This window comes from Vipera berus (genome assembly GCF_964194415.1).
Source record: "Vipera berus genome assembly, chromosome: 1".
In the NCBI taxonomy this organism is placed as follows: Eukaryota; Metazoa; Chordata; class Lepidosauria; order Squamata; family Viperidae; genus Vipera; species Vipera berus.
In genome coordinates this window covers 114,817,031-114,830,888 of record NC_138202.1, presented here as the reverse complement: position 1 = coordinate 114,830,888, position 13,858 = coordinate 114,817,031, and the positions used below count along the sequence as shown (strand labels likewise).

The following is a 13,858-nucleotide window of genomic DNA, read 5'->3' as shown; positions in this document are numbered from 1 at the left end:
GCAGCAGGATACCATGGTCGATGCTATCAAAAGCCACTGAGAGGTCAAGTAGGACCAGGACAGAGGAACAACCCCTGTCCTGGGCCCGCCAGAGATCATCTACCAGTGCAAACAATGCCATTTCTGTGCTGTAAGTGGGCCTGAAACCAGACTGGTACAGGTCCAGATAGTTTGCTTCATCCAGGAATTGCAGAAGCTGACACACCACAACACTCTCAACAACCTTCGCTACAAAGCGAAGGTTGGAGACAGGACAATAGTTATTCAAGGAGGCTGGGTCCAGGGCAGGCTTCTTGAGAAGGGGCCTCACCACCGCCTCTTTTAAGGCAGAGGGGAAGACACCATCCATCAGTGAAGCATTGACAACTACCTGGAGCCAGCCCCCTGTCACCTCCCCAGTGGCCAAAACCAGCCAGGAGGGACATGGGTCCAATAGACAAGTTGTAGCGCTCAGTCTATGCATAATCCTGTCCACATCATCCAAAGAAACAGGGTCAAACTCACTTTATGGCAATAACTCAGTATGACTCAGGTTGGATACCAAAAGTGGACCCTCCAGGCTGGATGGTAGCCTGCAAGCTACTAGAGAAGAGCAAGGGTTAGCTTTTAGTAGTCAGATTTTTTATGATGTTGTTGGAGGAAAGCCATCAGGAAGCCCAACAATTGACGGTGCCCATGATGAAAGAGGTTGCCTACACAGGACAAAGTTATATAAAATTGGATCATGGGGAGTTTCCAGAGACGTCGCTGCAAGATGGGCACTGGGGAATGAATCTCCCTTCCCAAGCCCAGTTTCTACCAGCTGGGGAGTCCAATAGGACCAAACTTTGCCCCGTAGAGGCAACTGGCCAAAGGGTGAAACTTTGCAGATCACGGGCCAGCAGTTGATCCAAAGGAGCCCTCAGGACTGGCAGGAAGAAAGGCTGACCACACCCATGTGGTCTGCCAGAAGCAGCTGATCATCAAAGACAATGAATTTTAAAGTAGAAGGCAAAACAGCTGATCTGGGTGAGACTACTTTCCTTATCCCTCTACTAGTGGAAATACTGGTTCTGGGAAATAGTATTCAAAAGCAAAGCCCCAAGCTCCAGGGAGGGGGGATTTTTTCCTTACCCCTCCGTCCTGAACTATAAGCGGTGGTTTAAGCTTTGGGGAAATTAAAATTGACTTATAACAATACTGTGAAGTTGACTGAGGCATAAAAGAAGAATAACTTGGAAAATGTTCGGTTTTATTTTTTATTTTTTCTTTATTTCTTGTTTGGAAACCATCGGGTTTTTAACTTCTTAAACTTTTTCAAAGTATGGTGGGAAGGGACATCTAAATGACATCTAGTGGCAAAACGAAGAACTACATGCAGTTTGCTCTGATTGGAGTAAAACGTGGCTGCATGCCCAGACATTGCTTATAGTTTAAACATTTTGGTGTGCTTGGAATTTAAAGTCCTGAAGATTGTGGCTGGAAAAGAAAGACTCTTTTTGGATTGCCCTGTCTTAAAGGATGGATTACAATTATAAATAAAAACTGTGTTTGAAGTCATCGGACATCCCTAGATTACAAACACAGCTTGACCTGGAATCTTTACAAGCTGTTTTGAAAGAGTGAATAACAAGAAATCCCTCTGAAAAGAATACTTTGCATTACAAATTTTGGATTTTTTCTTCTATTTTTTCTTTTTTCCCTTTTGCTCTTTTGTACTATTTACTATTTTTATTGTTTAAGGGACGTGGTGGCTCAGTGGGTTAGGACGCTGAGCTTGTTGATCAGAAGGTTGGCAATTTGGTGGGTCGAGTGAGCACCTGTTACTCGTCCCAGCTTCTGACAACCTAGCAGTTCGAAGTCACGTAAAAATACAAGTAGAAAAATAGGGACCACTACGGTGGGAAGGTAACAGCGTTCTGTGCACCTTTGGTGTCTAGTCATGCCAGCCACATGACCACGGAGACATCCTCGGACAAGCGCTGGCTCTTCGTCTTTGAAATGGAAATGAGCACCAGCCCTTAGAGTTGGAAACGACTAGCACGCATGTGCGGGGGAAACTTTACCTTTACCTATTTTTATTGTTTACCTCTCCTATTTGTTAGGAGCCTATTGGATTATAAATTTTGACTTACTTGGTGGGTTACAACATATGATGTAAAGATATAGATGACTGCTCCTAACTTATCTAAAGTTGGGAGGGGAAGGATCTCCTGCTCCCTCTTCAGCTTTTGTAAGTCCAGTCTATCAGAGATCAATTGATACAATGCTCCAACAAGAAAAGGCTAATCCTTCCAAAAATACACTCCAGCGACCCTACATGCAGTTCAAGAGGCAATGGCTACTCACATGGTGGTCACATCGAGAAACCATGAGCAGCTGAAAAGTGATTTTGATAAAATGAATAAAAAATTAACAATATGGATTCTCAATTTGAAAATTTCAGACAGATCATCATAGATAATCAACAAAGAATTCAAAAAATAGAATATAAATCAACTGAGGTTGACCAGAAACTAGAAGTTTTAAAAGATGAAAATCAGAAGTTGATCCAAATAATTGAAGAACTAGAAGACTCAATCGCTGAGATAGAGATGGACAGAGCCTCATACGGTACTTTTAAAGATTTCAAAATATAATGGAAGTTAAGGAAGAAGGCCTCTTAAGCTTAATAACCAAATTATTGGCAGACGCACTAGGAACTGGGAAACAGCAAATGGAAGGAGAATTAGACCAGATCTATTGAGTCAACTCAAACTATGCTAGAAGAAATAACGTCCCCAGGGAAGTACACGTTAGATTTCTTAAAAGATCTACAAGAGACGAGATTTTGAGAAGAGTAAGAGATGAACCTTTGAAATACAGGAAAAAGAAATTGTAGTCCTCAAACAAATTCCTAGGAGAATAAAGAATTCCAAAGAGAATACCAGTTTCTAACTAGGAAGTTAATTCAAAAAGGAGTGAATTTCAGATGGCTGATTCCAGAAGGGATTTTAATTTACTGGGATGTGAAAAGATATTGACTGGACACACCACTTAAAGCAATGAAATTCTTTGACAACCATACAGCATTTTTGGAAAGAGGTGACCCTGAATTTGGTACAAAGAGAGAAGCAAAGAAACAGGAAGAAATGGCAGTAGAAGGAGCAGTCAAACCAAGACAGGAGGAAGAAATTAAAAACACATATACAGAAGAAGGAGCAAGACCAAGAGATCAGAGACAGGTAAGATCGACTAGAAAATTAAGACCTAGATATAACTGAAAGAGATGGAGGAGAGTGGGATTTTGTTAATGAATATAAATGGACTAAATTCTCCTTCAAAAAGGAGAAAAATCTTTACACGATTACAAAAATTAAAAAATGGATATAATTTGTCTTCAAGAAACACACATTAAGAGACAACATTATACGTTGTTACAACAACTGAAAATTAGTAAATTTCACTTTGCATTAGCACTTCAAAAGAAAAGAGAAACAGCTTTATACATTAAAGAAACGATGAACCCCAAACAAATCTACACAGATGAAGAGGGGAGAATATTAATGGTGGAAATAATAAAGGATCAAAACAGATACTGATGGTAGCAATATATGCACCAAATGATAAACAAGAACAATTTTACCAAAAACTATACGAAAATATTAGATTTTAACTATCAAAATCTTTGTATAATGGGAGACTTTAATGCAATAACAGATGGAACTTTGGACTACAAAAGTGCCAAACGAGGGAGAAAAGGAGGACATATATTACCTAAAGCATTTTTTTAAAATGACAGAGGAACTCTATGTCCAAGATATATGGAGAGAGAAAAATCCAAAGAAATTACAATATACATTTTACTCAAATAGACATAAATCATGGTCAAGAATCGATATGATATGGATCTCATTGGACTTGAAATCAATGATATGATATGGACATCTTTGGAACTTAATACGATGATACAAGAAATTGAGATAGAAACTAATGTTTGGGCAGGTCATAACCCAATAAAGATGATTTGGAGAGGAAATTGGATCATGGAATGTTAGCGGCATGTCCCTTGGGAAGCTTAAAATTGTAAAAAGAGAAATGTTTAGGGTGAATATAGGCATCCTTGGTGTCAGTGAGTTATACTGGATATGGGAGTGATCAGTTCAAATCAGACGAGTTTATGGTTTATTTTTCTGGAAACAATATCAGACGTAACCAAACAAGCGGCTAAATGTGTTGAGAATTACATAGCATACTACATACTACAAATCTATGCTCCAACCGTAGGCTCAAATGATAAAATTGAACTTTTTAAAAGTGAGCTTCAATGTGCTTTCAAAAAGGATCTTTTGTACATTATGGGCGATTTCAATACAAAAGTAGGCCAAGGAGAAATTTCAAGAATAGTAGACAAGTTTGGGCTAGCTAGGGAAATGGAATTACCTAGTGCAATTTTGTCAGGAAAACCATCTCAGCATAATGAACACATGGTTTATTCAATACAAGCAACTTCGTATAAATGGACAGCACCAAATGCACAACATTCGAAATCATTGTATGCCAGCAACACTGGAAAAGTTCAGTTGCATCTGTTAAAACACTTCCTGTGGCTGATTGTAGCTCAGACCATCATCTATTAGTACTTAAACTGAAGTTCAAATTCTGCAAGGTGAAAAAAAAGGTATCCCCCCCCCGAAAAAAAGTCAATCTTGTCATGGAGAAAATCAGTGATTAGATTAAATTGGATTAGAGTATGTTAGAAAGAAGGAATTGAAAAAAAAGTCTGTTTCCAAAAGAAAGGAAGAAATCCATATCTGGCATCATAGATGGGTTTATCTTTACATATATCTTAGTGCAATATAAATGAAATAAGCTAAAAAAGAAGTAACAACAGCAAGAAAAGGAATCCAACGTTGACACGAAGAGTGAAAAAATCGTGCTGCACGGAATTGGAAACACCCGATTCTCCGTCTCGCCCCTGCCGCGCGCCTTACCGTGGCGTCCTGCCCTGCGTAACTTGCGATGACCCGAGAACCCCCTGGGTGCCTCCTGTAGAACCGGCTGATGTCATAGACTTTCCTGTCAATCACCAGCCAGCGCTCCTGTGGCGGGTCTCCCTGGCCAGTGCGCAGCCCGATCTCGTCCCAGGTAAACCACCGCGAAGGACCGGAGAGATCGGCCGCGGGATCAGCCTCCCTCCTCTGCCTGACCCCGGTTTCTCCTTGCTGGGAAGCCATCACCCTCCCGACTGAGGCTTCGGGGTACCTGGCACTGTCCTTTTCAGCACCACCGGGAGGGCGGACTGGGCGGGTCCTGGCGAGAGAGATTTCCCCCTTCTCCCTCTCCGATTGGCCGACAGAGTTTCATTGCCGCTGCTCTCGTGGAGAACAAACGCGGAGAGGGAGGTGCCGCAAAAGCCAACTCGGCCGAGCCTGGGAAGTTCGGAATTTCGAGTCCGAAAGAGGAGTTGGCGGCTGGCAGCTTTTTCTGCAGTAAGGGGAGCAAACTCCTTTTATTGGTTCCATAGAAATCCTATTTCTTCGCAAGCAAAAGGATAAGAATTAAGGTCCTTTCGTTTGATTTCAGTAAACTGGGAAACAAGTTTTGGAGTCTCTCTGTGGAGCCTCTATTTTGACTGATTTCATCAAGAAGCAAGATCGCCCCAATTCTTTAGCCCCGCAGTCACGGGAGGCAATTCGATCAAATGCCAATCTGCGATTCAGTCTGAAGTTAAGTTCTTCCTGAATATCATCGTGCTTACTTCGCATGTTCGCACCACGGATGGAGGATGCGCACACTTCTTAGAAAAGTATTTGAAAAGTTTGGGACGGAGAAGAGGGAAAGAAATGCTCCTGCAATCCAGATCCATGGGGGGAGGGGTGTCTGTAAAGCTTGACTTCCCCAACTGTAGTGATGGGGCCAAAATCAGTTGTGCCAGTATTCATTTTGGAGAACAGCCTGACTTGTGATTCAGAGTTGGTTCTTCTCTTTCTGCCTCCTCTTCGTCCCTGGAATGTCACAGGTTGAGAATTTCTACGCAGAAAAAGGAGACTGGCAAAATCTGAAAAAAGCTTTTCATTTGTCAAAGCATTACAGTGACAAATTTCACATCCTACTGGTAGTGTTAGTCTGTCATGGGGAGCTGACAGAGATGGATCACTAATAAATGGATTGAACTTAAGAGCTTTACACATTCCAAACAGATTTTAATCACATTATACAAGGAAGATGCTCTTTTTGTGTGTGTGTGTGTGTCATTCAAATCCCGGTGCCTGACTGGACAAATTTTATTGGCAATATTTCAGAAATGATTTCCCATTGCTTGTTTCCTAGCACTGGGATAGAGTGACTGTCCCAAGGTTACTCAGCTGGCTTTGTGCCTAAGGCAGAACTAGAACTCTCCTTTTTCTTTTTGTAAAGGCTTTATTGATTTTTTACAATAACAACCTTAGTAACTGGTGTATAGCCTGTTGTCTTGGTTCATAATTTTTTAGGATAGATATACAATCAATAATACTTAATTAACAATCAGTAATAATTTTTATATTTCCATAATTAGTATATCAATTAATAATATTTGATTTTCCTATCTGGACGGTGGTTAGATGATCTGGGTGGGGGTTCCCCAATTGTTACACCCCTGTCATGGACAGATCATCATCTCCTGCGGCTGACCTTCCGCTTTGCCACTCCCCGTCGTGGGGTTACTGAACCAACAAAATGGTACCGCCCCAGGCGGCTAATGGACCCTGGACGGTTCCAAACAGCGCTTGGTCCCCCACCTGCCTCCTTTGCTCATAGCTCGGCCAATGCCATGGTGGAAGCCTGGGAAAAGGCAGCCACAGAAGCACTTGACCGAGTTGTACCCATGCGGCCCCTGACCCGGTGCAGATCCCAGTTGGCTCCATGGTTTTCTACGGACCTCCGGGAGATGAAACGTCAGAGACGGGGCCTAGAGAGCTGTTGGAGATCCAGCCGATCCGAATCCGACCGATCGCGACTAAGGTCCTTTACGAGGTCTTATCTCATGGCGCTGAGGAGGGCAAGGTCTAATTACTTTGCTACCCTTATCGCGTCCACAGATAATCGCCCGACTGCCCTGTTTAGGGTGATCCGCTCCCTCCTTAATCTAGAGGTGAAGGAGGATCCCTTACAGGGTCGTGCCGAGGAATTTAGCCAACATCTGCTGGACAAAATTGCTCGGATCCGGACCAGTCTGGATTCCGACTGGGCAGAATCTGACGATGAGAACATGGACAGTCTTGTTGATGTTATCTGGGAAGAGTTCGATCCTGTGACTCTGGACGAGGTAGACAAGATCATGAGGAAGCTGAGCTCCACTACATCCTTATTGGACCCGTGCCCCTCCTGGCTGGTTTATGCGGCTCGAGATGGGACACGAGGCTGGATCCATGCAGTGATAACTGCTTCATTGAAAGAGGGCAGTTTCCCCACAGCCTTGAAAGAAGCAGTGGTGAGACCCCTCTTCAAAAAGCCTTCGCTGGACCCAGCTGTTTTAAACAACTTTCGCCCGGTCTCCAACCTTCGCTTTCTTGCGAAGGTTGTTGAGAGCGTAGTGGCGCATCAGCTTCCTCTGTTCCTCGAAGATACTGATTATCTAGACCCGTACCAATCGGGTTTCAGGCCTGGACACAGCACGGAGACGGCATTGGTCGCTCTGATGAATGATCTCTGGCGAGCTCGGGACAGGGGTTATTCCTCTGTCTTGGTCCTATTAGACCTCTCTGCGGCTTTTGATACCATCGACCATGGTATCTTACTGCGGCGTCTCAGAAGATTGGGAGTGGGAGGCACTGTTCTCCAGTGGTTCTCCTCCTACCTTCTGGAACGTTCACAATGGGTGTTGGCGGGTGGGCAGAGATCGACCCCGAGGCCTCTCATTTATGGAGTTCCTCAGGGGTCGGTCCTCTCACCTCTCCTGTTTAACATCTATATGAAGCCGCTAGGTGAGATCATCCGTGGTTTTGGAGTGGGATATCATCAGTATGCTGATGACACCCAGCTTTTCATCTCGACCCCAAACCACACCAGTGATGCCCTTGACGTGATGTCCCGTTGCCTGGAAGCGGTCCGGGAATGGATGGGGAGGAACAGGCTTCAACTCAACCCGGACAAGACTGAATGGCTGTACAGACCGGCATGTCAGGAAATTCAGATTATTCCATCTCTTAATATTGGGGGCGAGTTATTACCCCCCGTAGATAAGGCTCGCAATCTGGGTGTCCTCTTAGATTCACAGCTCTCCTTAGAAGATCATATAGGAGCTGTGACTAGAGGGGCCTTCGCCCAGGTTCGTCTGGTGCGCCAGTTGCGACCCTATCTGGACCTGGATGCCTTACGTACAGTCACCCATGCACTTGTGACCTCTCGTCTAGACTACTGCAACGCTCTTTACATGGGGCTGCCCTTGAGGACCACTCGGAAGCTTCAGCTGGTACAGTGTGCAGCTGCACGAGTTCTTTTGGGGGTCTCCCGATACTCCCATATTACACCTCTGCTCCGTGAGCTGCACTGGCTTCCAGTTACCTTCCGAGTGAAATTCAAGGTGCTGGTAATGACATACAAAGCCCTACATGGCATGGGTCTGGATTACCTACGGGAGCACCTACTGCCGGCGTCATCGTCCCTCCGTCCTATACGTTCCCACAGAGAGGGCCTCCTCAGGGTACCACCGGTCAGAGAATGTCGGCTGGTGACCCCCAGGGGGAGAGCATTCTCGGTGGGTGCTCCAATCCTTTGGAACCGCTTACCAGATGAACTCCGGATGGCCCCCGAACTTCGCTCCTTCTGGCATGATCTAAAAACTTATCTATTCGAACAAGCCGGCCTGGCCTGATGGTGTTCTGTACCAGCCTGCTACCGGCCTTGCAGAAAGGCAACCCCTGTACAAACGGCAGAGGCTGGAGAGCGTCTGAGGCTGGAAGGCGTCTGCCAAGATTTATTACACAAACAACAGAACAAGAAACAAAATACCGGAACTTTGATCCTCAAACGGAGCGGTTGCTTTCAGCAACCAGCCCTTCCCCAAACACTCCTTTTATTAGAGATCAGGGCGTGGCCTCCCTGTGCCTCCTTCCGAGGAGTCCCACAGCCTTTCTCTGCTTGTTCCTGCTTGACTGCCTCCTGCGTCGGGCGTCCTTGAACAGGGCCAGCTGTGGGTCATCATCATCCGCACTGTCGGGCTCGCGCAGCTGAGAAGAGGGCCCTGGCTGAGGGCTCTGCGAAGCCTCCAAGCCATCATCAGCAAGTTTGTCTTCAACACCCTCCTCCTCCCCCTCGTCTGAGTCATCCGAGACATCCGAGCCGGCTGCCGGACCCACAGGCTGGCCCTGAATCACAACAGATGGATTTGGGTTTTAAAATTATTTATCTAATGTATTCTTATTTTATTGCCCTGTACACCGCCCTGAGTCCTCTAGGAGTAGGGCGGTATATAAATCAAATAAATAAATAAAATAAATAAATAAATATATTTCCTTGATCTTCTCTTCTCCCAGTAGTATTCTCCTTCTTCAACATTGAACAAATATAATTTTTGATATTTTATATATATAAATGATTAAAATAAACATTTTCTTCTATATTTATACCAACAATAATAGCGTCCATACATAGCATTTTTTCTTATCAACTTATATTATTTTCGTAAAAGTCATCTTATTGATTCACCATGCATCTTATTTTCATAAATCTTGTTTAAGCTAAATTTCTCCTTAATATTCAAACAATTCTTACCAATCATAATTTTCTTGGTAATTAACATATAAGTATCCAAATTTTCCATTTAAATATATCATCCCAGTATTTTCATATTTCATATATTATAAAAAAAACTATACTACTATGATAGATGTTATCTATCATAACATCCACCTATAACATCTTTTTAAATCAATTTATATTTCACTTCTATTTGTAAAAGTTGATTTGTTAAATCACTATATATCCTTTTTTCAAACTTCTTATTAAGCCAAATTTCCCTTCAATATTTCAATCATTCCTAAATTTTTTCAAACTTAATTTATCTTTACAATTCAAACTTTTTGTTCACTTACATCATCCCAGTATTTTTACATTTTGTATCTTATCAAAAATACTATATTACTTATATCTCTTATCCCACTTATTCTAAAGCCCCTTTATAGCCAGTTATTTGTTTATTTAGCCATATTCAAACAAGTGTTTGCTTGTATAATGTTCCATCTGGTAGGGCAGATCAAGTCTGTTAAGCCCATCTCTGGTCTTCTTCCTTTGCCAAATAGTTTTCCAAAATAATATTTTCAAGTCAAACAATTCTTGTATATTTATAGTTGTTGTTAGGAGTAGAGGATACATAGTATGTAAGATGTATGCTTTTTGTCTCCCAAACAGTGATTCTCCTAGCAGTGTCCACTTTGTTAAGTCTTCTTTCTTCTCAGGTTTATTTTGATATTCTAATACCTAAGGTATCTTTTCCATATTTATTTTTGTATCCAAATCTTGTAAATCTTGTAAACTCAAATCCAAACAGTCCAATTTTGTATAGTTCTTGTCTTTATATATAGTTTTTATAATCCACTCTATTTTCAATTGTCAAGGTTTCAGTAAAATCAATGTTTTATAATAATTATTTCTTTCAGAAGTTAATTGTCAATAAGTCAGAATTACAATTCAATATATTTTGCCACCTTAAATCCTTCCTGTAACTTTCCCTCTCAAAGATTAGTCATAGATCAAAGCTTTTCTTTTTCTGTAAACAATTCATAAATTTAGAGCACAAAGTATTTCTTTTCCTTCAGACACTTTCCAATCTTATAGCTGGCCCAGTATATAATCTCTTCTCTGAAAGACTATTAAAGTTCATGGGAACATATTTTTCTTTGTTTCTGGACATTCTCTTTAATGTGCTATGTTCTAATTGTCCACTAGGTGTCAGCGAATATTAGTTTTCCAGCTCTTTCAGGCAAGAAATTATTCTTATTATTTTTCTTTTTTATATATAATTTCATCAAAAACCTTTAGAATATAATCTTAGCATTTTGTTTTAGTTTCTAAATTTGATCAGATTGTGGTATTTTGAATTTAATTTCAATATGTTTCTTTCATCCTTAAAAGTTAATTCGTCACTTCCATCTATGGGGGAATGGGAATATAGTTCTCTCTCCTCACTTTCAGAGGTTTTCTTGCTTTGGGGATCTTTCCCAGGGACTTAGTTGCAAAATAAAGGAGCGAAAATCAGATACTCTCAGCAATTCCAAGCACGCTGTTCACCGTTGTTCTGGCTAGTACTCTTGGACTTCAGCTGCAGGTAGCTTGGGCTAGACGCTGGCATGAGGTTAGCCTTTCTCCTGTCGGGTCAGAGAGCTTCCCCCAGATCGAAACGGAATGACTGCCACCATTCCATGATCAGCGGGGTGCCCCTCTTCCTTTGCCATCTCTCCGAGGCAACTTTAGACCATTTAGGGTCCCCTGGCAGGACAAAAACAGCCACGGGATCCAGAGTTTCGCAATCCTGCAGCCATGAGCTATGGTGCAAAAACCAGAAGTCCCAAAGTCTCCTAGTTTCTAGTCTGATATCTTAAGTGTTACACCAAACTGGATCTATACTAAATGGGTGCCTTAACTATTACACCAGACTTATACCGAACTATTCATAGTGAATAGCTTACACTATGAAATAATCTCAGTTGAAAAAAAAATAGCACATGTTAGTTATTTGAGAAGGACAAAGTAGCCTTTCTATAGTATTATTAGTTTGGATCAATTCAGTTTGGAGAAAACATTTTTAAAAACATTTGCTGAATTGCAAAAATGCCTTAGAGTGGAGTGGTTTTTTTGTTTTGGTTACTCTATTTCAGAATTAAATATTTGCTGAATAGGATATTGAAGGATGCTGATTCAACTAATTATGTACAGAATGTCTGGAATAATAATCTTGACTATTTTGTCTTGGTAAATCAAAGGAAAGTCAATAAATAATTTGAAATTTGTTTCCTGGTGCAAAATGGCTGAATCCCACCACTGATTACATTTGTCAATGCTTCATTATACTGGACACCTTAAAATACCTTATACAGAAGGTTATAATTGTCTTGCAACTAAGACAATTGGTGATGCAACTAAGAAATTAAAATATTATCCCATATGGTTTTGGCTTGTTCTATTTTCATCACTTTGAGCTGACATCAGAAGGACTGCTAACATGAATTTGGTTCAATTGCTGAATATTAAAGATTCATGCATTGTTTTTAAGAATGCCTGAATTATATGGAATCTATCAAATATATAGATAAAATAATCTGAAGATCATAAACATGCAACATTGCATCTAGAACATCTAATCCATTAAGATTTTAAAGATGCAATCAAAATATTGGCAATTCTAGGTGGCTTACAATGAAATGAAAACAACAAGATAAAACATTAAATCAAATTAGTAGATGATACCATCTTGAGGGGAATAGCCAAACTTCAAAAGATAGGCTCAAGATACAGAAGGATCTTGATAGATTTGAACCCTGGGCTCTATCCAACAAAATGCAATTCAGTGGTGAGAAAAGTAAGGTCTTACACTTAGGCAAGAAAAAACAAATGCTCAGATATAGAATAGGTGGTGCCTGGCTCAACAGCAGTAAATAAGTATGAGCCAGCGAAAAAGCCAATACAGTGCTAGGCTGCATCAACAGAAGGATAATATCAGATTACACAAAGTGATAGTACTGTTTTATACCACATTAGTAAGACCACAGTTGGAATATTGCATCCAGTTCTGATCTCCACAATACAAAAAGATGTTGATGCTCCAGAAAGAATGCAGAAAAGAGCAATGAAGATGATTTGGAGGCTAATCTGTATGATGAATGGCTGGAGGAATTAGGTATATCTGGCCTAGCAAAGAGAAGGACTAGGGTGGACATGATGGCAGTCTTCCAATGTTTGAGGGGCTGTCACAGAGAAGAGACAGTCTACCTATCCTCCAAAGCACTTGAGGGCAGGACTGTTATCTCAGAAAACTGGTCTTGCCCAGCGTGTAACACCCAATGAAAACACACACTGAAGTGGAAAATAGAAAATACTTTATTCTGCACAGAAGGAGAACACAGGGGGACCACTCCCATTATGCCTGTCTACTGTATGCTACACCTTAAACCTGACATGTCAAACACAAGGCCCAGGGGCCAGATCCGGCCCACAAAGTGGTTTCATGCGGCCCGTGAAGCCATGCTGGAAACAGTGAGGGAACGGCCCCCACTGCCTTGGCCCTGGCCCAGAGACTCTCCTTCTGCCAGAGACCCTCAGATCTCTTGCACTCCTGCCCAGGCCCCCATAGGCACCCTTGATGCGAACGATGTAGAGCTGGCCATTCCAACCAAGTAGGCCATACGCACTCCAGCCACGCCCAACCAGTAGGCCATGCCCACCCTGGCCATACCCACCTGGCCCCCTGAGGGCAACCACAATGCTGATGCGGCCCTCAATGAAATTGAGTTTGACACCCCTGCCTTAAACAATACATTTTTATAAGTTTACTTGCTCACAAGTCCCATTAAGACACCTCCTAAGACCACCCACAAGACCAACCCAAAGAGGACACAAAACCTCACCCTTAAAGCTACAGTACCTAAAAAAGGAAGTGACCTACTTAGGATACATCATTGCCCCTGGGATTAGGTGGTTGGCACCAGAAAGGGTTAAAACCATTTTAGGAATGAAACACCCACAAACCAAGCATCAAGTTCGAGCCTTATTGGGGGTCTTGGGATTCTGTCACCCTTGGATTCCCTCTTTTGGGGAAATGGCAAAACCTTTGATTGAACAATTCAATTACTCTATTTTTCAGCTCATTTGGGGCCTACTGTATAAATAGTGTGTAATTTCCATTGAATACCAAGGTATTTTG

At 42.0% G+C, this 13,858-nt stretch overlaps 1 protein-coding gene across 1 annotated transcript in view; it reads right to left on the bottom strand.

The window, feature by feature from the left end:
- Positions 1-5,195, bottom strand: part of LOC308661021 (acyl-CoA (8-3)-desaturase-like) — a gene marked incomplete at its 5' end in the record, with an annotated part of 53,569 nt that extends 48,374 nt beyond the window's left edge. Inside the window, one exon of the mRNA XM_081315713.1 lies at positions 4,953-5,195. Coding sequence (XP_081171839.1) covers positions 4,953-5,195 — 243 coding nt within the window. The remainder of the gene's footprint in view (positions 1-4,952) is intronic.
- Positions 5,196-13,858: the final 8,663 nt, after the last annotated feature.